A 25349-nucleotide genomic window follows, 5' to 3' on the forward strand; every position below is an offset into this window, starting at 1 on the left:
TTGTCTTGTGACATGGCACCGCTTGACGAAGATAGTGCAATGCTCCTCAAATATCAGAAGATGGCCATTTCTGACACCATGTGATGTTACGGCCCTTTCAATATGCCAAACACAGCCGGACTAGCTGCAGGAAAGAACTTAGCGGCAACTTCGATGGCGGGCTTGATAGAAACAACCTTTATTTCATGCCAGCCGCCTACATATTGTTACGTGTGGAAAGACACAGACGAAAGATGCTATTTACATGCTATTTACACTGGAGCCAGGCAGCCAGGCTGACACTCGCTCGTGCCAAGGGCACCGACCAACTTCTTCGTCGTTCTCGCGGCGGCTCGTCTCTTGAGCATCGCTTCATGATATCGTGATATTACCCCCGGTGGCAAAAGCACTGTCACGGTGCTGTTAAATATCCAAGGTGCATGGAGAGTTGTAGGGCTTGAGTCGGGCAACGTGGACAACGTCACTGGTTGTCACAGCGGAGGACGTGGTGGGCGTGGCTAGAGCGATTTCATAGGTGACATCGGTCACTTTGCGTATCACGCGAAATGGGCCTGTGTAACAGGAAAGCAGTATTTCACAAAGGCCGACTTTATGCGATGGTGACCAAAGCAACACGAGTGCGCCGGGCACAAAATGGACATCACGGTGACGGAGGTCGTAGCTTTGTTTCTGCTTGTCTTGAGACACTTGTAGACGAGCACGCGCAAGTTGGCGAGCATGGTCAGCATGGGCGATTGCATCACAGGCATAATCGCTAGTTGAAGCTGTGGCGGACGGAAGCACAGTGTCCAGTGGTAGCGTCGGTTCGCGGCCATACAATAGGTAAAACGGGGAAAAGCCAGCAGTTTCGAGAGGGGAAGAGTTGTATGCAAAGGTAATGTAAGGTAGAGCCAGGTCCTAGTCACGGTGGTCGTCTGAAACGTATTTGGATAGCATGTCTGCAAGGGTGCGGTTCAAACGCTCAGTGAGGCCGTTTGTTTGAGGGTGGTAGGAGGTAGTAAATTTATGCTTTATTGAGCAGGCACGCATGATGTCATCAATGACTTTGGCCAGAAAGGTGTGGCCGCGGTCTGTAAGCAATTGACGCGGAGCACCATGCATCAAAATGATATCATGTAGCAGGAAGTCCACAACATCAGTTGCGCAACTGGTCGGAAGAGCACGGGTTGTGGCGTAGCGGGTCGCCTAGTCCGCCGCGACTGCAACCCACTTGTTTCCTGATTTGGATTCCGGAAATGGGCCGAGAAGGCCCAAGCCGACACGATGGAAGGGCTCGGCAGGGATGTCGAGCGGCTGCAGTTAACCAGCGGGAAGCTGAGAAGGCTTCTTGCGTCGTTGGCAAAGTTCACGAGCAGTGACGTAACGTCGTACGAAACGGGCAAGGCCCGGCCAGAAAAAACGGCAATGTACACGGTCATAGGTTCGAGATACATCGAGGTGTCCTGCCGTTGATGCGTCGTGAAGCTCTTATAGAACGGTGGAGCCGTCCGGATGAAGGTTACGACGGCACAGAGTACCATCGCGGAGGACGAAGAGGCGTAGAGCATGTATCCATGATATCGTAATAATATCGTTTTCAGGTAGGCGCGGTTCACCGTCTAACAAATGCATGTATGTATGTACGCCTGCATGTATCGGAATTTTCCGGAATGTTATCGATTGTTCTATCTGCTGTCTGTTGTCACCAAACCTTGTGTAATCTGATTGCATGTATGTGCAACACAAATGGTGTAGAACTTTCTTCAATACACGCGGGCACCAGCGATTACTCTGGAGCCTTCAATGGCTCGTGTATAAAAGCCCACGCACTTGACTGGTAGATCAGATTTCGCCGATCGCCAACTGTGTTTGCCGCTATTGTTGTGCTTTAAGCGCAGCCTCTTTTTGTGGGCACAGATTCGCCCAATAAAAGTTAGTTTCGTCATTCACAGTATTGCTACTGTGTTCTTTGCCATCACTACTATGTGACAATATGAAAAACACTGATGTGACAAGTGACATGACTTACACACGTTTATGACATCAGGGCCACAGCGCCAGATAACGTGGACACACGTGGCATAGGCACTATCACCACAATGTCAACGGACAATAAATCCAAAGGAAGCACAGAGGAATTTAACTACTTTCTTTAACTACAATCCCCCCAAAATAAAGAAAACAAAAATGAAAGTGGACCTAATGCCATTGCAATTACTGGCAGCATTTACAATAATGGCAGGTGTGCATGTTGTAGTGGCCTACAGTGGCACCTCCTCATTTAAAGGGACACTGAAGGCTACTATGAAGTCAAGTTAAAGTGATAAAGCAATGCCCTAGAATGTCTAAGGCGTCAATATAATCACGAACAGAGCTTTAGTAACCGAGAAATTGAGGTAAATGCACGAGACGATTTGAGACTCCCCAGCAACATTCCGGTACTAGCCCGATGACGAAGGCACTCCTCATATTAAAAAAAATCATTTCATTAGATTATTAGATGGAAGATAATGCTACTTGTCTACTTCTATTCGATTCTAAGAAAAAATAAATTTTCACGTTACCCTTGAGTAGTATGGGTGATCGAAAGGTTTCGTCTTCGCTCGACTCTGCGCGCTCAACTTTGCGCCATACACGCTTTGGAGTTTCAGTTTCATTATCGCGTCATGCTGCGGTGGTCCTGCTGGCTCGTGAAACTTGCATTTGGAACAAGCAGCGAGAATGCCACTTCCATGTGATGTCGTGGGATGCGCGAACAGTCTGCGGAACTTGGTCGAGGGCACTTGCAGTGGCGAATCCAACGTTACTTATCACCGTGTGCCAATGAGTGAACCTCTCCGTTCGAAGTGGTTATGTGCCGTACCTCTGCCACAGCGCGCTGGCAAAGAGCAGAAAAATCATGTAGTGTGCTCGCTGCACTCTCGTCCAAAGGATTACGAGTTCAACCCCGACTTACTGAAGTTGTGTGGAGTGCCTTTCAAAGCAGGCTGCCGTTGTAGTAGTATGCAACGACGCCGGCAGCGCGAGCCCTCAGCAGCAAGTCACGTTCATCAGTGCTTAAATCGCTGAAGTCGAGCCCAGCATCGCGAGCCAATGTGTCATTGTCAGGGTCGTCCATTGCAAAGAGCGTCGAAGTTGGCGTCATAAAATAAAGAACCAGCTTATCGTCGCGCGCTTTCCCTTCCGCTAGCCGCGATTGTTCCGCTTTCACGCTGCTGTCGGCTCTGTCTTGGCTGTGTTTCTGGACACGCGTTTGCGTTTTGTGCAGAAAAGGCGTAGCGCCGTCTGCGGGCGCCGTTTTACTCACTGACGGCGCAACGTCACTATGAGACCATGACATCACCACTCCTCGATCGGAGGGCGGGCGATTTGAACTGTGCTAGAGGTACGCAGATGCTTCGGAACGCATTTTCTCTTAAAATAAGTATTATCTTCGCATGAAACTAGCGTTTCGAGGTTTCTGGGATGGTATTTCAACAGTCCCCGTTGACTTAACATTAACCTCTAGTGTCCCTTTAAGCATGTCTGTTAAATAGGTATCCAATAGCTTTAGCAGAGGTTCCAAAACTGTCATGTACTATGTGTATGACATCCCTATGATGTTTCCTGATTGGTGCTGAAGAATATAAATTGAGAACTGTAATAAAGGCCAGTGTTTTTCTTCTTCTCTCCATTCCTGCCTAAGTTTAGGCCGGCATCTTGCCACCTAGGCTTACTTCCCAGCTGGATCGATGTGTGTCCCAACACCACAGTATAGACCTTCTGTTTTTCTCAGTGAAAGCAGGTGTATACTGTGTGGCAAGCCATATTAAGCAAGGCGGAAAATGAGTCAATGTGGGTCCTTGTCCATGTTTTTGTGCACAGTTGTACAAAGCCAAGTGGTCCAACAGCTTGTACTTTTTAGCCACACGAGTGGCAGTCCATCTGGTTGAACTCACCGGCAGCAGTGGTGAGTGCGAGGGCAGCTAGCAGCCTCCCAGAGCTGGCATGCAGAAGCCGCACATCCGTAGCGGCCGATGCCACCAGGTCACCGGCCGTGTCCAGGCACGTGACAGGGCCCCCTGGATGTGCCTGGCTGGGTCCCACCAGGGTGTGCACCACCACTGCCCCTTTCAGGTCCCAGACACGCACCGAGCCATCATCATAGCCTACCGCCGCCCGCCGCCCATCTGACAGGAAGTGCCCTGCCCCACAGGAAGCACCTGGGCCCACCAGGCTCTTGCATTGGCCACTGGGAACCTGTAATTGTTATCGTAACACTGAAAGAGTCGTAAAAGATTTCAGCGATTCCTCGAGTTTCAAACTAATCTACTGCGAAAGTGCAGTAATGATATACTAGCATGACAGTACCATATAATAAGTACCGCATATACTCGTGCAAGAACCACACTTTTTATTTCCACAATCTTGATGAGGTGACTTACATGGTGCATGGGCCTTGGCAGTCAAATCTGTCTGGCTGTGTGATTTCTTTGTGCAGAAACAGCGAAGACTGTTTTCATAATGCATGTATTTCTTAACACAAGCACGCCATGCAACCGTCTATATTCCTCACTACTGTCACTGTCACCACAGCTCAGATTCGGTTTGGTTTGGTAGCACACTCATGGATACAGTGGTCCTCAGCGTCCTACATGCAGTTAAAATTATTCTGACATCAAAGCATTTCACAACGATGTACAATGATCCAGTATACCATGATCTTAGAATTAAAGAGCATGCAAACAGGCTGGGACGCTCTTCTGCAGTCTTTGAAATTTTCATTTCAACTTTAAAAGGGTGCAAATTTGGCTTAGTGGGTATGACATACTACAAGAAAAGTGCAATAAAACAAGGACAGAAGGAGGGTACAACACATGCATAGATGACACTCAAGTGACTTAAATGTCGTGGACGGAGAAATTAACATTTAAAAATAATAACTTCTTTTTTTTTTGACAGAGATAAGGAAGGGATGCTCACAGACTGAGAATTAAGACTTGGAAGGGTTTGGGTGCGAGCTAGTTAGAAGACTAAATTTTTGCTGGTTCAACAATCAGTCCAGTTAGAGCGTCATTATATTTGTCCGAATAGCACCTGAAAGAGTGGACACACCCAAACCTGCATCAGTGCAAAGCTAGCCAACATTCTCAACCATTCCTTAAGTTCTGTTCTCTGTTCTCTGAGCCTGTCATGTAGGCAGCAACCTGTGTGCCCTACATAGTGTACACTAGAGGGGGATTTGATATGCTATGCCCTCCATGCAGGTGGCACAAAAGTATATATATGTGATCTGCACAGAGGGCATAGTATGTCAATTCAGTGTGATACTATGCAGACACAACGATGAGCAAAATGAGAACAAGGCGAAAGTAGGAGCCAATGTTTCGACAAGTGGACTTGTCTTCTTCAAGGTGACATATGCTTTCCTCGCCACAGTGGTGGCGGGTTTCTAGGTGGGGTTCTAAAGGGAAGAGGCGGGTGGGTGCAACAATGAGCGAAGGTGTGTTAGCGGCGAGGGTGTCGAATCGAGAATAAAGGAGTGCTGTGCACAAGGTCAGGGACACAGCCGTCTGTCAACCGTGTGTTAATGTCCATGTGTCAGCTGGTGTGTCAACGGCATACACAGCAGCCCTCTATTACCTGTTTCGCTGGTGGCTGTGGGCTATCGTTCTTATCGGGCTATCGTGTCATAAGGAGCGGCAGAAACCAGTGCTCTTAAAAAAAAAAAAAGAAAACACTGAAATGGTGTAAATAAATAAAGGGAGAAAATGCAAAGAAGGAAAAAAAAAGGAAAAGGAGAAAAAATGCTAAGAAATCAAGTTAAATGTTGTTGCCTATAGCTTGAAATTTAGCATAGCGAATAGATTATAAACTTCCTTTGAAACGTTTATGCCTATTGGTTGCAATGTCTTGAACTTATGGATAAGGTATGATTCTCTGCATTTTCTTTCTCGTTCAGAACGAAAATTTGACTGTAAGATGTAGAGTTTAAGTTCATCAAAGTTATGACCTGGTTGGTTGAAATGCTTGGCAACGGCTTTGGGAAGCTTTTTAGTTGTACCCGCGCAATGGCCGTACTACCCAACCGACCATTGTTTTGGGAACAGAATCTTGGCTTGACCCAACTGTCGCAAGCACTGAAGTATTTCCGGACACGTACGAGTGTTTTCGTCGTGACCGCTGTACGCGTGGTGGAGGGGTGTTTATTCTTGTCCACAATAGTATCCCAAGCATGCAAATGGAATTTCCGGATAATGAAACTGAATCGATTTTTTGTAAAGTAAGGCTACTCAATGGGAAAGCAATTGTTCTTGGGTCATTTTATAGGCCTCCTGGTCCTTCTGTAGAACCACTAGTTCATTTAGGTAATTTTCTTGAAACTATTAAGAATGAATGCCTTGTTCTAGGGGGGGACTTTAACCTTCCGGATATTGACTGGTCAGCTGGGGAACCAAGGGATACTGCTCGAGGGAGCCTATACTCAACTTTCTTTGATATTTTAGATCAGAATACTTTTTATCAGTATGTGCACGAGCCATCACGCACTGACGGAACAGGTCACGTACTCGACCTTTTGCTCTGTAACGTGCCTGATGTTGTATACAATGTACGGGTGTTGCCAGGTTTGAGCGATCACAACGTCGTTCTAGCAGATTTATCAGTTCAGTATGTGAAGGTTGCAAAAACACCTAGTCGAAAGATTTATGCCTACAGCAGGGCCAACTACGAGGCGATTAGCGCTGCTTTCGAGTCGTTCTTTCCAACTTTTGATGCACTCGCAGATAATCTAGATATCGAACAACTATGGAATACCTTCAAATTGAAATTGTTCGAACTACGTGAAGCTTTTGTCCCATCACGAGTTATATCAAGTAGGCGAGCTCGAGACAAACCCTGGTTTAACACAGAGTTACGTGCCCTTGTTCGACGACAGCGACGAAACTATCAAAGATATAAGGCGTCTAACTCGCCAGAGCATTTGGCCTTGCTGAAAGCAACAAAAACTGAATTTAGGCAAAAGTCCGACATCGCTAAGGACTTCTATTTCTTTAATCTAGGAGAAAGACTTGTCAGGGATACCAAAGAATTTTGGAGGTATGTGAAGCGTAATGGCAAAGACAACAGATCAATTCCTGCTTTGAAAAATGAGGAAACTATTATTCATGATAATGAGTCTAAAGTTGAAATTTTTAGCCGTTATTTTTCATCTGTCTTTTTGCCGTCTAGCTCACGTACTGTCTGTTTTGAATTACCTGCTGAAATAGACCCCATGCCAGAAGTTACCTTTTGTGTCGATGGTATCCGTAAATTATTAAAAGATGTGAACCAGGCTAAGGCATGCGGCCCTGATGACATTCCTGCCGCTATCATACGGAACTGTGCGGACGCGTTATGCTTTTATTTCGTCCGGATGTTTCAGAAGTCCCTCAATGAAACTGATATGCCAGATGATTGGAAGTTAGCGCGAGTCGTGCCCATACATAAGAGTGGGGTGCGTAACTCCGTTCAGAGCTACAGGCCCGTTTCCTTAACTAGTATAACCTGCAAAATTATGGAGCATGTAATATACAGTTGTGTTATGGCCCACTTAACTAAGCATAATCTCCTAAGTCCCTGCCAACATGGTTTCAGGCGTGGTTTATCGTGCAATACACAGTTGGTAGAGTTTATTCATGATTTAGCCTCGGCAGTTGATAAGCAACAAGTTGTGGACTGCGTATTTTTGGATTTCAGTAAAGCGTTTGATGTAGTCGCACACAGTCTCCTACTCTCAAAATTAAAAGCTTATAACTTGGATGGTAAAATAATAGCGTGGATTGCCGAATATTTGTCATTGCGGAAACAGGCTGTGGTTCTGAACGGTATATCTTCGCAATATGCATCAGTTACGTCGGGAGTTCCCCAAGGCTCCGTGTTGGGGCCACTATTGTTTTTGTTGTATATTAATGATATTTCAGCTGGTATACAGTCTTCATTCAGGATGTTTGCCGATGATTGTGTTGTTTATAGAGTCATAGATGCCATTTCCGATTCACAAATCCTGCAAGTTGATCTAAACACTATCGCAGACTGGTGTGTGCGTTGGGATATGTCGTTAAATATAAATAAGACTGTTCACGTCACCTTTACAAGAAAACGAGCTAATCATCCCTATAGGTATAGAATTCATGATTCAACTCTAAAAGTAAGCAAGGAATTTAAATATCTAGGTGTGTTTTTTACTTCTGATTTACGATGGAACAAGCATGTTAACTATATTGGAAATAAGGCAGCATCAGTTTTGGGATTATTGCGGCGCAATTTTAGTCATCTACCGAGTAACTTGAAGACGCAGTTGTACTTTAGTCATGTACGTTCAATACTTGAATATGGATGTGTTTGTTGGGACCCACACACATCTGAGCTTATAAACAAATTAGAAAAAATCCAGAATAGGGCAGTTAGATTTGTTCTTGGTAATTATAGCCGGCAGCTTAGCATGACAGAAAGCAAACTTAAACTTAAATGGCAAGAGCTGAAGGATCGTAGAAGGCATATTAGATTAAAATTTTTCCACGATATTTATTATTCTAAAACAGGCATAATCCGCGATAAATATATCCAGGCACCACACTATATATCTAGGCGACTTGACCACTGTTTGAAGGTCAGGGAATTTTCTTGTAGGGGTGACGTCTTCCGTTATTCTTTTTTTGTTAGGACTGTTCGAGATTGGAACAGTTTGCCATCGACCATTGTATATATTACAGAAAATGATGCTTTTTACCACGCATTGAACTAATTTGTTGATGTATTGATTCAAATTTGTAACCTCCCTGCTGTAATGCCCTACGGGGCGATGCAGGTAACTAATAAATAAATAAATAAATAAATAATCGATTGTCCCATTTCACCAATGTATAGTTTCGTACACAAGGAACATTCAAGCATATAAATCACATCAGAACTTCAATCAATCAATCAATCAATCAATAAACAAATCAATCAATCAATCAATCAATCAATCAAAAAGCTTTATTCCATCTACAAATCTGTTCTTTGTGGAAGACGAGGGCTAAAAAAAGTGGATCTATCCACTTGAGAAGCTTCAAGCCCTCGTTTACATGGCATACAGTGAGAGCGTGGAAATACCAAATGTGTGTACACATTGTAGAATGATAATTTCCTAAGGCATTCATCACAACAAATTCATCGGTGCTTTATACAATATTAACATTGCCAAAAAATTAGGAAATGTGGAATAAAATTACACATAATGTGTAGCTTTCACACAAAAGAAATTCATAAATTTTTCACAACAAAAGATGCCTCGATTGCACAGTTCCCAGTTGTTTCTAATTTCATTCCATATTGATGAAATTCATTTACCATCTTGGAAGCGTGTGACAAAGCATTTTTGTTAACATAACGCGTGTAAAGGGTATTTTCCAGATATCATCACTGCGTGAATTATAAGACCTTGCGAGTGGTGTCAACCCCGAAAGTGTTTGTAGAGGTCCGTCTGAATCGTATTCATATTTTCTGGCTAGATTTAAAGGGTCCAAGTTATGCACAATTACAAGATTGTATTTTATAAATAGAGGCTTTGTGTGCGCGTTTTTTTCAACGCATGCAATGTGACGAAGTGCTTTCCTTTGTAATATAAGCAGCTGATTCAGGTTCATTAGCATGGTTGTGCCCCTCACTAGACAGCAATAATTTAAAAGTGAAAAAAAAATAGTGCATTATAAATACGAAGTTTGACAGCTGCTGGAAAGTGGAACTTGAATTTCGCCAGAATTCCTACTGTCATGCGATGGATGTCCCAAGACAGATGCTTTTGGAAAACTACAACAAGTGACTTTACTGAGTCAATTCAAAGTAGGTGCTGCAGGGGACTATCGAGGTGTGAAGATAATACCTTTTGTTTTAGCTATGTTAAATACAAGCAAATTTATTATACTACACTTGTGTAGATCACGGAGAGCTTCATTAATATTACTTCGAGGAGTTTCTAACGATGACGGCAAAAAAAAAATGTGTTGCATCATCTGCTTAAGTTATATACTCTGCGCTGTGGTTACGTTGTGTAATGTCATTTATGGATGGATGGATGGATAAAAAACTTTATTAGGGTCCTATAGGGCGCGCCCTAGCGCGCAGCGGGCCGCTCCCACGTCGGGACAGAGAGGCCGAGCCTCTCCGCTGCGTCGCGGGCCCGTTGGACAGCCCATAACTGTTCTTTGAGGTTGGGGCTGCGTAGGACAGCATCCCAGCGTGAAGAAGTGTTACTTTCATCGCCGCGTAACGCGGGGCATCGCCAGAGCGTGTGAGGTAAGTTCGCTAAGTCATTGCATAGTGCACATGCATTTGTCGTCTGAATTTCGGGGTACATCTTGTGAAGAAGTAGGGGGTTTGAGTATGCCCCCGTCTGTAGAAGCCTTAGTGTCAAACATGTTCCTGTGGGTGGGCAGCGCGACCTGGACGAAGGACGAAAGGAAGTACACAACACGAGCGCAGCACAACACGAACACAACACAACACAGCACAACACGAGCACAACACGAACACTTTACTTCCTTTCGTCCTTTGTCCGGGTCGCGCTGCCCACCCACAGGAACATGTTCAATCACCAACTCGCCCAGCTTGCCGTCCTAATTTAGTGTCAAAGCCTGAGGTCTATTGAGTTTGCAATGTGGGAGGGGGTAGATCCTACGAGCCAAGTAAAAGTGCTTAGTAATTTCGGTGTACGAGGAAGGACAGTCCCGATTGTCAGTACCCCCGGCGTCACGCTTTTTCCAGTAGAGCCTTTTCCAGTAGAGCCTTAGCGCGCGCCCGACGTCTTCCCACCTTGTGTTCTGGATGGACGTTTCGTGGGATCGGCGCGACAGTGATGCGGTCCCACTGCTCTCGAGGGATGCTGCAGAACTTTGTTTTGATTACGCTGGAGGGAACGCCCAGCTCCTGTAAGATGTGTCTTCCAGCTTGTGTGGTAGATAGCCTGATAAACTGGGCCCTCTCCTGTGCTTCCGCTATTTCCTCTAGCGTGTTATGCATGCCAAGTTGAAGTAAGCGTTCCGTGGGAGTGTATATGGGAAGGCCGAGAGCTCTCTCGATTGCCTTCCTGATTAACGCATTGAGCTTATCCCTCTCCGATCTTTGCCAGTTGTGCATGGCCGCGACGCAAGTGAAATAACACATTACGAATGCATGTACCAATCTCATGACATTATCTTCTCCAAGGCCTTGCTGCCGGTTGGCCACTCTTCTGATTAGTCTGATGGCATTGTCCATCTTCTTAGTGAGTCGCAGCACTGTCTGGTTGTTTAAACCACTTGACTCTACCATCATGCCGAGAATCCGGATAGCATCCGCACTCGGAATATAGCCTCCATCTTTTGTGCGCAGTTTTATGTCGCATTCGGCGAGTGGCTTCCATCTCTTTGATTTCGGGCCTCTGCGCTTGGGTCGATAAAGTAGCTGTTCCGACTTGTGCGGTGAGCACCGAAGGCCCGTGGACTCAAGGTATCTCTCGGTGGCATCAATCGCCTCTTGCAGGGCCGTCTCTACCTGTCTGTCACTACCTCCCGTACACCAGATGGTAGCGTTGTCTGCGTATATGGTATGACTGATATCGTCAATAGCAGAGAGTGTCCGGGATAGACCAATCATGACGAGGTTAAAGAGGGTTGGGCATATGACTGACCCTTGTGGCGTCCCCTTAGACCCCAGCTTGATCATGCCTGAAGTCAGGTCCCCGATCTCAAGGGTGGCTTCTCTGTCTGACAGGAAAGATCTCGTGCAGGAATGAAAGTGCTTCCCCAGGTTTACGCTCAAGATTGTGTTTAAAATGCACGAGTGAAGAATGTTATCAAATGCCTTTTCCAGATCTAGACCTAGTATGGCTCTCATGTCCCGCGTCCTGCGTCGCGAGTCCGACCCTGAAGCCGATCATGTTGTGTGGGTAAATGTCGTGGTCCTCCATGTAGCGTGAAAGCCTGTTTAGGATTGCGTGCTCAGCAACTTTCCCCACGCACGATGTGAGCGAAATTGGGCGGAGGTTATCGAGGCTGGGCGGCTTGCCTGGCTTGGGGATGGGAATGGTGTTGGCAGATTCCACATTTCCGGGACTTTACCGCTGCTCCAACTCGTTAAACGTTGGTGTTGAAGGCGCTCATTTAAAAGCGGCACATACCCAGTGCACTGCAACGTTGTCGTTGAAGTGTCGTTGAGTACGTTGTCGCAGCTTGACAAATTGCCAGTCGATACGTTTGCAGTCCACAACAACACAAAGTCGAATCATAGCGCTCGCGAAAAGACAAACTGACACTGACGGCGGAGCTCTCGTCAAAGACGGAGCACGTTGTAACACAAGCAGATGACACTTGCTCTGTCCCGGATGTGCTAAAGTGTACTGAAAAATTGTTGTTGTGCTTTATGTTACTTTCATTTTATAAAAACAAATCAACTAACAGTCCAACTATTACGAACATCATTTGTTGACCATAAGGTTGGAAAAATTATCGACAACGCGCCCTGGTAGGCCAATCAGATAGCTCGCCCCACTGACGTCATATGGGTGATTTCGCTCATATTGACACGTGTACATGTTTATCTTTCTCGGGTGAGCACATTTCACCACTTAAAAATGTTATCATGCAGCGCAGGACGCATCTGCATGTACAGGAAGTTGCTGGAATGTTATCGATGGTTCTATCCGCTGTCAGTCACCAAACCTTGTGTAATCTGATTGCATGTATGCGGGACTCAAATATTGTAGAACTTTGTGGAAGACACGCAGGTCCCAGCGATTAGCCTGGAACATTTCATGACTGATGCATAAAAGCCGACGCGCTTGACCCGTTGATCAGATTTTCGACAATCGCCGACTCTGTTCTATGCTAAATACTTCTCATCGATGTACCTCAAGTCTGGCTACTGGCAAATAGAAGTCAACGAAAAGGATTGCAAAAAGACCGCCTTCATCACGCCGGATGGCCTCTATGAGTTCAACGTTATGCCATTTGAACTGTGCTTGGTGCCTGCAACGTTCCAGCATGTGATGGACACGGTTCTAGCAGGATTGAAGTGGCAGACCTGTCTTGTTTACCTGGATGACGCCGTCGTCTTCACCGGAACTTTCGATGATCACATTAAATGGCTTGCGGCAGTACTAGAGGCCATCAAGTCATCAGGGCTTACTCTGAAGCTAGAAAAGTGTCACTTCTGTTTTTTAGGCCTCATCATCAGCAAATTTGGTGTCCGCCCTGACCCGCAGAAGACAGCTGCCATCGCGAAGTTCCCGCAACCCATCGACAAGTAGGCAGTGCGTAGATTACTTGGCATGTGTGCCTACTATAGGCGCTTTGTCAAGGATTTTTCACGCATCGCAAAGCCCCTAACACATCTAACCAAATGCGATGTCGAGTTAAAGTGGTAAACGCCGCAGGTCGACGCATTTCAAGAACTCAAACGACGGATGCAGTCGCCGCCAGTGCTTGCACACTTCGACGAGGACGCTGATACCGAAATCCAAACTGACGCCAGTAGCCTAGGCCTCAGTGCGGTTCTAGTCCAGAGGAAAGACGGACTTGAACAGGTGATATCTTATGCTAGCCGGTCGCTGTCAAAAGTGGAAGGCAATTATTATACGACTGAAAAGGAATGCCTCACCATCATTTCGGCTACAGCAATATTCTGCCCTTACCTATATGGCAGGCCATTCAAAGTCGTTAGCGACCATCACGCGTTGTGTTGGCTAGCTAGCTTAAAGGACCCTTCAGGACGGCCCCCATCGATCCCCCGCTGCAAGACGACGATGACGACGATGCCTTCCTTGGAATAATAGGGGCGGAAGATTTCACTAAACAGCAACAAGCAGACCCGGAGCTAAAAGGCCTCGTAGAGTATTTGGAAGGGAACACCGAAGTTGTCCCAAAGGCATTCAAGCGTGGATTGTCTTCGTTCACGCTATGAAACAACTTGCTCGTGAAGAAGAACTTCTCACTAGTCCGCACCAACTACTTTCTTGTTGTTCCGTTAGCGCTGCGTCCAGAAGTACTGCACGCCCTGCCTGACAATCCAACCACTGGGCACCTCGGTTTCTCCCGGATGCTATCGAGGATACAAGAAAGGTATTACTGGCCGAACCTAACCGCCGATGTCGCCCGTTACGTCAAGACATGTCGAGATTGTCAGTGACGCAAGACACCACCGACAAGGCCAGCGGGATTACTGCAGCCGATCGAACCTACCTGCCGACCATTTCAGCAGATCGAGATGGATTTGTTGGGACCGTTTCCGACGTCAACATCTGGAAATAAGTGTATCATCGTGGCGACAGACTATCTCACCTGCTTCGCTGAAACTAAAGCTCTACCGAAAGGAAGCGCAGCCGAAGCGGCAAAATTTTGCGTCGAAAATATCCTGCTATGACATGGTGCCCCAGAAGTCCTCATCACCAACAGAGGAACGGCCTTTACAGCAGAGCTTACACAAGCCATTCTGCAATACAGCCAGACAAGCCACAGGAGGATAACTGCTTACCACCCGCAGACGAATGGTCTCACGGAATGCCTGAACAAAACCCTCGCCGACATGCTATCAATGTACGTCGACGTTGAGCACAAGACATGGGTTGCCGTCCTGCCCTACGAAACCTTTGCTTACAACACGGCGGTGTAAGAAACAACAGAGATCACACCGTTTAAGCTGGTTTATGGCAGGAACTTGACTACGACGCTCGACGCCATGCTGCCGCACGTCACTGACGAAGAGAATGTTGATGTCGCTACCTATCTCCAGCGCGCCGAAGAAGCCAGACAGCTCGCCCGCCTATGGATCAAGAACCAGCAGTGTACCGACAGCCGACACTACAACCTCCGACGACGCTTCGTGAGTACCAGCCCGGTGACCATGTTTGGGTTTCGACCCCAATACGTCGACGAGGACTCTGTGAGAAACTATTGCGACGCTATTTCGGACCCTACAAGATCATCCGACGTGTTGGCGAACTGGACTACAAGGTCGTGCCAGACAGCACTTCGCATTCACAGCGGCGCCGAGCACGATCTGAAGTGGTCCACGTGGTGCGTCTGAAGTGCTTTTACGCATGCTGACGAACTTCCTGTTTGTTGTTTCTTTGCTACGGGTGTTTTTGTTTATTACTTTCGTTTGTTTGCAGCATCAGGTCGATGCTCTTTAAGAGGGGGGTATTGACACGCGTACATGCTTATCTTTCTGGGGTGACCATCTTTCACCGCTTAAAAATGTTATCACGCAGCGCAGGACGCGCCTGCATGTATAGGAAGTTTCTGGAATGTTATCGATGGTTCCATCCACTGTTGGTCACCGAACCTTGTGTAATTTGATTGCATGTATGCGGGACACGAATAGTGTAGAACTTTGTGGAAGACACGCGGGTCCCAGCGATTAGTCTCTAACATTCGACGATTGATGCATAAAAGCCAACGCGCTTGACCCGTTGATCAGATTTTCGACGATCACCAACTCTGTTTGCCGCTATCGTTGTGCTTTAAGTGTAGCCTGTCTTTCACAGTATTGCTACTGTTCTTTAACATCACTACCACATGACAATATGGGTAGGGGCAGCTGAAAATTTCGCCGAGCAGTGTGCTGCGATCGGCAGCAACATACATTTTTAACACCTTGTAATAAATTATAGGCTTTAAGCGTAGCACTTAGATGTGTCAATTAATGATCAGAAGGATCTACTCTAACGACTCAGTACGTTTGTAGAAAATCGTCACAATCGTTTCAGGGTCCCTTTAAGGGCTCAAATCACCACAGGCACGACCGAAAAAGCTCTGAAGGCCTGCCAGTACACTTATAAGGCATATTGGTGCTCGTACTGTGACAGAAGATGGCAGGTGCACGCGTGTATAATTAAGGAATACATACCGAGTTCTGTGACAATTGCCCCTTCCCACACTTATGCTTCACAGCGTAACATTATTGTAATGAGGTGAAGCTGACTTTCGGAAACCGGCAATATGCAGCGCGCTGTGCTTTCAGAACTTCGAAGCCAATTGCGATGACCACAAAGGCGGTGTCGGTGCCATTGCTGACAGCGGCGAATTCTTTCAATGAAAAACATGGTACAGAACGCAAGACGCTTGGTGCCGAACCTCGAAGCAGCTAGGCCTAGCACTGCCGCGGTGATGGCTACGGCTGGCAGCGGACCTGCGTGCGAGTATGCCGGTTCGAGGCGGCGAGGATATCAAAATGGCGGCGGTTGTGGCTTTTATTAATGCCATTTCGGACCTGCGGTCACGGCAAAAAGTCCGGAAAATCGGACGGCAAAGGGTTCTTGCGTACGAAAGTTCACACATTCTTATACATTGACCCTCTGGGGTACGTAGTGGTGCCGTGAAGCCGTCTGAATTATCCGGCGTTCGGAAAATCGCTCGTTGACTGTACTCTGGCAACTCCTCCAGCCAACTACGAAGAATCAAAGACAACTCATTACAATTCTTCTCCGTTACTCGGGACAGCGTTATCGCGACTTCGGGTTCCCTTTCAATAAGATTACAGCTAATGTCCCTGATAGAAGCCCAAATTCCCTGAGTTTTCCCTGAGTTTTTCCATACTCAAAATCCCTGAGGATTCCCGGTTTTCCCGATTGGTAGACACCCTGCTGAACTATGTATGATCAAGGGGTACCCAGAAACCATGCTTAGAAATATGTATAAGGCCCCTTTTAGAGATGTGAACCCCCACAAGTAGCCAAGCACCAGGCGAAAGAGCATCTCTACCCCCAGAAAAACCAGTGCGTTTTCAGTGGAACCATGATTTGAGCCCAGTATATACCATATATGAGGCAGGTGCTTTACCTCCACCTCTAGGCCATTGCTGCAATTTTGAGAACTGACAACTTTTCTTGCACCAAATATGAGGAGATAATCTGGAATCTGTGAGAAAGTGGCACGGAGGTTTCATTGCAAGAAAGGCAAGCCTAGCCTTACAGTTTCTTTGCATATGACTCTAGGCTAAACTGACTTAGCATTAATCTTTAGCGCCCACTTGTCAGTGGGCACTGATTGACCAGTATGTGGGCACACTGGTGGTGTGCTACAAACATATACAAACAATTGGCCATCTGGAGGAACCCACCTGCCACATCCAGACCGTGCCATCCACTGTTCCGGCAAGCAGAATGTTCGCCTGGTGGTGCCAATCAATCCAGTTGAGGTCTGTGCCAACATCAAAGTCCCACTGCTGCTGGTGGCTCTCGACAGACCAGACGCGCACTGCACCGCCCATGTCAGCTGTGGCCACTAGTGTCGAGTCGTGGTTGAAGGCGGCACACGTCACCGAGTCAGCATGACCGGCACACTCAAACACCAGTTCGCCTGTGTCCAGATGCCAGACACAGCCACGGTCATCTTCGCCCCCCGTCACAATGTACTGACTGTCACCCGACACAGCGCACACAAAGGCCGACCCCTGGTGGGCAGTGAAGGAGACTGCGGCGTTATCGAGCGGTGGCTCTTCACCCTGCAGGCCAGCATCTTCTCCCTCATCACTGAGGTCACTGGCGACTTCGTCGTACACTTCCACAATTTCAATGTCATCCATGTCAGCCGGTGCATCATCGTCACTGCTGTCGTGGTCATTGACGTCCTCCATCCTAGGCGGTGTGTCACAGCGCATCCGCCTCAACGCCACCTTGTCGTCCTGCAATGCAGGCATACTTGCTGTGGCAGTCTCTTTCTCTCTTTCTCTCTCACACACACACGCACACACACACATGCTATAGCATCTGTTGAAATGCATGTTTACTTGAGCAAAATACTGACAGGTGACAGACTTAAAGGAGCCCTGAACCACTTTTTATCGAAGTGGAGAAAGGCATTTGAGGTGAAGGTAGGCTTTTTCAAAAATACTTTGCTGCAAAAAGTACTTCAATGCCTTCAGCAGAAGTGGACTTGCTGGCAATCAAACACAGCCTATGCTATGCTCCTGCTCCTTCTTCAATGCCTTGCAATGCGAAGGCTACGGCGGAGTGAGGCATGCTCACAACACTCCACCTTCTAAATGTCAACGTGGCGCATAGTTCAAATTGCATTGTGGATGTTAACGCAGACGCCACAACTTCCGATTTTAGTGCCTAAATTGTGCTGAACGTAAGCCAAATGCGGTTGTCCTCAGTGAGCCACAGTGCACTTAACCAGTGGACTCATGGCAGCATCTAGCAGCGGCCACAGTATCTATGCTGCGTAGCCGATTACAGATACCAATAGAAGCTGCACACAGGAATCCGCTTTATTACAAAATAAAGCGTCCAGAAGAGAGTGAGGAGCAGACTTCTGTTTGAAAAGAGAGCGTTTGAGAGAAATGCGACTCTGCGCTCCACTTTCGAGCTCCACGAACTGTGTACGACAGCGAAATTTGGCCGAGATGTTAAGAGCAGCTTATACTACCTGCAGACTATGTTATTTCACCAAACTCGAGGGATGGTTCAGGGCTTGGTGAAAGGGACAGACACTCATCCTTATGTCTTTAGCCTGTGCCAGTTTTTTTGCACTACTAAATATGCATTTAAACAAAAACCAACAGGCACAACTTATTACCCTTACACCTTTAGCATGTTTGAGGTCACTGAAGTGACAAACTGCCTCACCACTGTTGTACCAGCCCAACTGGCTGTGAGCCAGCAATACTACAGCAAAGTAGTCCAAAGCAAGCGGGAAGCTAAAAAGAATGCTAAGTGGGGAGCTAAAACGAATGCTACCAACTAAGCAGCATTCATGAAATTTCTAACGCTTACCCTAAATGAAAGTACGGCACTAGCACCTATGTCTTCAACGGTGCTTCAACCAACAAGGAACTAATGCTCATAAGTGCTAGTTGAGTTGAGCACATAGCTCAGTGCATGATTCAACTGTGGCTGTGCTTGCTGACAAAACTGCACCGCACCACTAAAGCAGCGTTTGTTCATGCATGAAGTCAGAATGTACCTTCCACAAAACATTTATCACCACGTAAACATAAAAGACAACCCACAAGCTTTTAACCTGTCGCGACAAGCGCTACTGCAATGAACCAACAATGCAAATTCATCACTAGAAACACTGCCCATGTTGCAAACCACCCCACATTTGCAAAGACCTTGTTTTTCCTAGTAAATAGGTCTGCTCATTTACTAATGGTCAAGTTCCATGCGAGTAACACCACACCTTTATGAAGAAGCTATAAAATCAAAACAGACATGAAATTCTGCGCAGTGATGGCAATAGCTTGAGCTACTGAGGAAATGGGAAATGAAATAAAACTTGCAGAGCCACAAGCTGAATCCACAGCAGAAAAGACTGCACACTTCCCATCATTTTCTGTGGTGGTTGCATGGCATTACCTGACTGCAATGCATGATGCAACCATAAAAATCAACATTGAAACACTGAAAAAAATAATACTATGCGGCCAAACTGCTACATCCCTAATCGCAAAAATGAACAATCTGAAAGCAAAGGGAAGCCACATTTCATAACTTTAATCGATAGCAATGTTTACAATTATTTGATATATTCATTGAGTTTAGAGGCACATTTTAACCCAGCATATACATGCACACGACATACATGGATGTGCAAGTGCAAGATGAACACATGTGTGAGCTAATTGATGCACAAGAACTTGGCAACCTTTATTGGGAGCTGCACTTTCAGCATGCATGCATCCACAGGACTCATCATCATACCCTCAGCTGTGATGCCTTTCAAACCTTTTGCCATGCATCCAAGAGGATCATCATGAAGCAGCCAGTATCTAATAACTTTGACGAAAAAAAAAATTGAAAAAAATATTCGGACTTCACGCACTGTGGGAATCTTATATAAGCAAAGCTTTTTGTGCTGTTTGCTTTGATTCACGATAATTAGCGGTAATGTTGACAGCAAATGTTTAATTTCTTCAACATTTAGTCCAACACAAGAATTGCGAGTTGATGTTGTTACCTTGCGTGCACTACTGCTGTTTGTCTGCAAAATATACAGAACACACAGGGAGAGGTGTTTGCTTGAGGTGTGTTAGTGCACCATACTTCATAACCTCTGAGAACATTGAGCACATTCATTGCCTCGCATGATACATCGCATCATGGCAGAAGTAGTAAACTTTAATTGAACTATGAGGCTGTACTTGACATGATCGCAGTTGCATCATGAGACACAGCACAGTGGCGCACTCCGGATTAATTTTGACACCGTGGTGTTCTTTAACGCATCCCTAAATCTAAGTGCGCAAACATTTTTTCTATTCCTCCCCCGTCAAAGTGCAGCAGCTGCCACAATCGGAATCAAACCCGTGACCTCGAGCAATGCCATAGCCGCAAAGCTACTGCGGCAAGTACAGAATTGTTATGACGTATGAACATTTCCTTAGTGTCACCTAGAGCCCACGATGCGCTTTAATGCTGCTCTGCTTCTACATGCCACACGTAAGTTGTCTGCTTGACAAATTTGCATGGTGTATATTTTTCAGTAATAGAGAAGTACCATACCATACCTTGAACTTTACCCCATTTGCCTGCAACCACTGTGATGTCCGTAGCAGTAGCATTTCCTTACCTACCATGTCGTTTTTTCCCTATCATCTCAAAACTGCAAGTGAAGAGTGGCAAGCCTGTTATTCACTCATTTCATGACTATGCCAATTCTATACCATTTTCTGCCTCCTCTCCCCCTCCTTTCTACCAATCTATTTGGCTTCCTTCTGCAATTTCTGCAGTGCTTTTGCTGGGGGTCACGGATAATTACAGCTGTCAAGAGGCTAATGCGGCGACGACCAGGGAGTTAAAGAGGGCACTTCGTACATTTGAAGTGGTGTAAAGGTCCATACGAGTTCCTCGTGGTGCCTTTTGTCTCTGCAGCACCACCCTCACCCCTCCCCCCTCAAGCAGTGTGCCACACAGCAGCAGCAGTGGGAAAGTTGAAGGAAGAGCCTCTTTCCTGTCTCCTTGTATGTTTCCTGAGTGCGTCTTTCTTTCGCTGGTTTTTTTTCTTAATACAATGCACCAACTAGCCCAACAACGTGTTTTGAAAAGAAAGCCTCACTTCAAAAACTGCCTGTTTTTGCTATGAGACATTGTCGAACTCCACTCATTTTTGTGCCCTGAATAGTTTAGACAGTTGTAACAAACACATTATTTTTGTAAGGACATCCCTGCTTAAATATTAGAGGCCAGCGTGAAAGGCACAACGTAAATTCTATAGTTCATAAATGGATTTTCCAATCTAGTAGACTTCCAATCAAAGTGGTGCTGCTCCACATGTTTTGTAACACTTCTACACAAGATCTTAACATTTCGTGCATACTTCCTCCCCACACAAAGCAAACGAAATGAACTAATTAATGGGGCAGTAATCCATGGTAAATTGAGGGTAGTGCGAAAAGAAAAGGATGGAGAAGAAATAACAACACAGAGCAGTAATACCACTTGCATAAATGACATCCCCGGAAATACTTGAAGCATGTTATTGCACTAACCTTTACAATAGTGACCTTTTTTTTTTCAAAAAGTGAAAAATAAAGCATTGAATTCAAGTGAATACGCATAGGTAAGCCACACAAGCACACTTTCACCTGACAGCGTAGGCAATCTGCTGCCAGATGCCAACTTTATGCACACATTTCGACAAATGTCTCAAGAAACAAGTGGAGTAGTGAGCAAAGCTGCAAATCGTTGAAGGAATGCAAACATTGCTGAGGGCATCACACAAGCTCGCACCTCAAGAGAAGAGCTGGGAGCAGTGATGCCTTCTTGCAGACACACACACCAGGCATACACCTTAGAGAGGGAGTTATAACCATCTACACGAGAAAAGAAATTAACCGTTTTTTTTAAAATCTAAATGCAGAAACACAATGCCCTAAACTAATCAGGGTGTCTACCAAGTTGGCATTTCCAAATTCCCTGAGTTTTCCAGGTTTCTCCTGAGTGCCTTTGTAAAGTTCCCTGAGTGACAAAGAACTTTGTTTTACGTCGACACGCTGACACATGTCGCCCCATGCTGTCACTCTCTAGTAAACATGCTAAAAAATTACTTAATCCAGTTTGTATAGTAAGGAGTATCATTTATTTTATTTAAAAAAAAAAGAATCTGAAGTGTGGGGTTAGTAAAATGCACAGCGAGAAACTTCGGAAAAAAAAACATGGTAAATCCCATTGCAAATAAAGTGGAACATTCTCAAATATGAGTAAAACAAGATGCATATATTGTAGCGAGATATAAGCTATTCTTTGTCATCTATACATGATCATCATCATGTGGGGCTCATATGGGGTTCTTCTTCATCATCGCTTGTGGGGCTGGCTCTCGAGTGTGATCCGTGCTGTGGGCGTGATCGCTTCGCCGTATCTTCGAGTCGGAATAAACGTAGTGACGACTGCTACGTCACAAGTGGTGGAGTGTGCTTTTCGGTCCTCCGTCCTCTGACTCCCCGCTCAACCTCCTGGAGCTTCGATCGGGTCGCCGATTGTGCCAGCTGTCCGCCACCATGTCGCAGGACGAGCCAACAGGCACTTCTACTTCCACCATCTCGGCCTCGGCTACCCCGGCCTCCCCGTATTGGGTTGTCAGTGGACACCAGCGTGATCCCCATCTGTTTGCTGGACTTCGCGGGGAAGACGTCGAAGATTGGCTGGACGACTACGACCGAGTGAGTTCGGCTAACCGTTGGGACGATGCGTCCAAGCTACGTCACGTCGCCTTTTATCTGACCGGAATGGCCAAGACTTGGTTTTTCAACCATGAGGTTGATTTCACGAACTGGGGCGCTTTTAAACAGCAGCTCCGCCAAATCTTCGGCACACCGGCTGTTCGTTCCGCCCTCGCCAAAAAGACGCTCGACACTCGCAAGCAACAAACCGGTGAATCTTATACGTCGTACATCGAGGATGTGCTTGCTCTTTGTCGACGGGTGAACCCGGCTATGACAGAATCAGACAGAGTTCGCCACACCCTCAAAGGCATCGGAGCTATTGCTTTCCATGCTTTAGCCATCCAGAACCCCACTACCGTTGCTGATATCGTCGCTACTTGCCAGCGCCTTGACGAACTCGAATCAGTACGGTTGCAGCCAGACACCACTCCGAACACTACTGCCGACGACCCTACTTTACGAGCAATGATACGCGCAATAATTCGAGAAGAGCTCCAGTATCTTGGCTTAGCCGCAGGGCCTATGCCTTGTCATGCCTCCGATACCAATCTGCGAGACGTTATCAAGGAGGAATTGGCGTCCATGGCTGGTGCAGCGTACACGGACCCTCTAACCCCTAGGGCCCCATCCACGTACGCACAAGTAGCCGCAGCTACTCCAGTCATCGTTCCACCGATGCCTCCAAAACCAACACCGGCCCCCATCGCGTCCATGACTACCAGCGCACCTACCCAAACCAGCTATCCGCAGTGGCGTCCTCCTCGTCCCATCTGCTACTACTGCGGCTATCGTGGCCACATAGCACGTTTTTGCCGCAAGCGCCAGCAAGACGAGCGTCGCGGATATGACGTATACGAACGGGATGACTTTTCGCCCGGAGCTACTTTTCAACGTTTAGGGAGCTTCCACGACCAACGCCGTCCTTATGGTCCACCGCGCGGACGCTCTCCATCACCTACTGTAGCATCCGAGACGGCTCAGCCGTACCGTCCTGCGAGACGCCGCTCGCCGTCCCCCCTTCGCCGCTCTACGTCCCCACTAAGACCTGCTTCTCAATTCGCCGATCGTCGTCCGGAAAACTAAAGTATGCAGCTTTTGGAGGAAAAGCTGCATCGAACGACAGGACAGAAATTCCTCCATCACGTCCGTGCAATGTGATATTGGTTGTAATAGAAGGTGTCCAAGTAGAAGCTTTAATAGACACTGGTGCTAGTGTTTCAGTCATTCACTGTGAATTGTGTTCGCGACTTCGGAAAGTTACGACCCCCTATGATGGACCTACGCTACTCGCTGCTCAAGGGGCTGCCATTCGACCTATCGCCATGTGCACAGCTCGTATTTCTATCGATGGACTTCTGCATTACGTACAATTTGCAGTGCTAAGTTCGTGTGCGCAACAGCTCATATTGGGATGGGATTTTCTTTCTACGGCCTCCGCCTCCATCTGCTGTGGGCAAGGCGTTCTCCACATGACCGACACGACATATTCACTTCATGCAGATGACGCACGACTTCACTTTCTTGCTGCAGAAGATACCGCGCTACCTCCTCGCCATCAAAGCATTGTGACTATCACGTCTGATGTGATTGACTGCGGCGACGTGCTTGTATTACCATCTGCACGCTGTCTCGCAAGAGGGATTACCTTTGCATCAGGGCTGGTTAGGTTTGATCATGGCTCTGCGCTTCTCTACGCTACAAACCCGACATCCGAAAAAATTCTCATCCCTAAAGGCACTACATTGGCTTCCGCCACCGAATCGGAGTCTATATCTGTTGTTTCATTTAAACCAGCTTCCTCTGAAGTTCCTTGTACCGGACGGACCGCATCTCCTTCAGCTCTTGCAGCTGCCATCAGTTCCGACCTGACACCTTCACAGTCACAACAATTGCTTGCTTTGCTCCAGAAACATGAAGCTTCGTTTGACGTGCATTCAGCTTCGTTGGGAAAGACTTCGATTACGACGCATCGGATACAGACAGATGGTACATCCATCGTGCGCCGTAGACCATATCGCGTATCGCTAGCCGAGAGGAAAGTCATTGACGAGAACGTCGCGGACATGCTCCAACGGAATATAATACGCCCTTCTGCTAGCCCTTGGTCTTCCCCCGTTGTTTTGGTTCGGAAGAAAGACGGCTCTGTTCGACTACCGAGCACTTAACAAGATCACGCGCAAGGATGTATACCCTATGCCGCGAATAGACGATGCCTTGGATTCCCTGCAAGGTGCCAAGTACTTCTCCAGCATCGATCTACGTTCCGGCTACTGGCAGATACCTATGCATGAGGACGATAAAGAGAAAACAGCGTTTTCAACACCAGATGGGCTCTACGAATTTAATGTCATGCCATTCGGCCTCTGCAATGCACCCGCAACGTTCGAGCGCATGATTGACACCGTTCTTCGTGGCCTGAAGTGGAAGACGTGCCTGTGCTATCTGGATGATATTGTTGTTTTCTCGTCAACTTTCTCTCAGCACCTGCAACGTCTGGATGAAGTTCTCACATGCCTTGCCAACGCTGGACTTCAGCTAAACACCAAGAAATGCCATTTTGCGAGCAAGACGATTAAGGTACTCGGTCACATTGTGAGCAAAGATGGCATTCGTCCTGATCCTGACAAGGTTTCGGCAGTTCGGCACTTCCCTCGTCCCGAAAAGACCAAAGATTTGCGCAGTTTCCTAGGCCTCGCCTCCTATTTTCGCCGATTCATACAAGGCTT

General features: G+C 46.8%; 1 protein-coding gene across 3 annotated transcripts in view; it reads right to left on the reverse strand.

The window, feature by feature from the left end:
- The window catches only part of LOC135901671 (angio-associated migratory cell protein), an 85567-nt gene that overhangs the window by 26027 nt on the left and 34191 nt on the right, over nt 1-25349 (reverse strand). For all 3 annotated transcript variants that reach the window (XM_065431510.1, XM_065431509.1, XM_065431511.1), the window contains 2 exons: nt 17074-17637; nt 3918-4218 (listed from right to left, as the gene is read on the reverse strand). In XM_065431510.1, the coding sequence (XP_065287582.1) occupies nt 3918-4218; nt 17074-17613 (841 nt within the window). In that variant the 5' untranslated portion in view covers nt 17614-17637. The remainder of the gene's footprint in view (nt 1-3917; nt 4219-17073; nt 17638-25349) is intronic.

Source organism: Dermacentor albipictus, unplaced genomic scaffold (genome assembly GCF_038994185.2).
Source record: "Dermacentor albipictus isolate Rhodes 1998 colony unplaced genomic scaffold, USDA_Dalb.pri_finalv2 scaffold_16, whole genome shotgun sequence".
Classification (NCBI taxonomy): Eukaryota; Metazoa; Arthropoda; class Arachnida; order Ixodida; family Ixodidae; genus Dermacentor; species Dermacentor albipictus.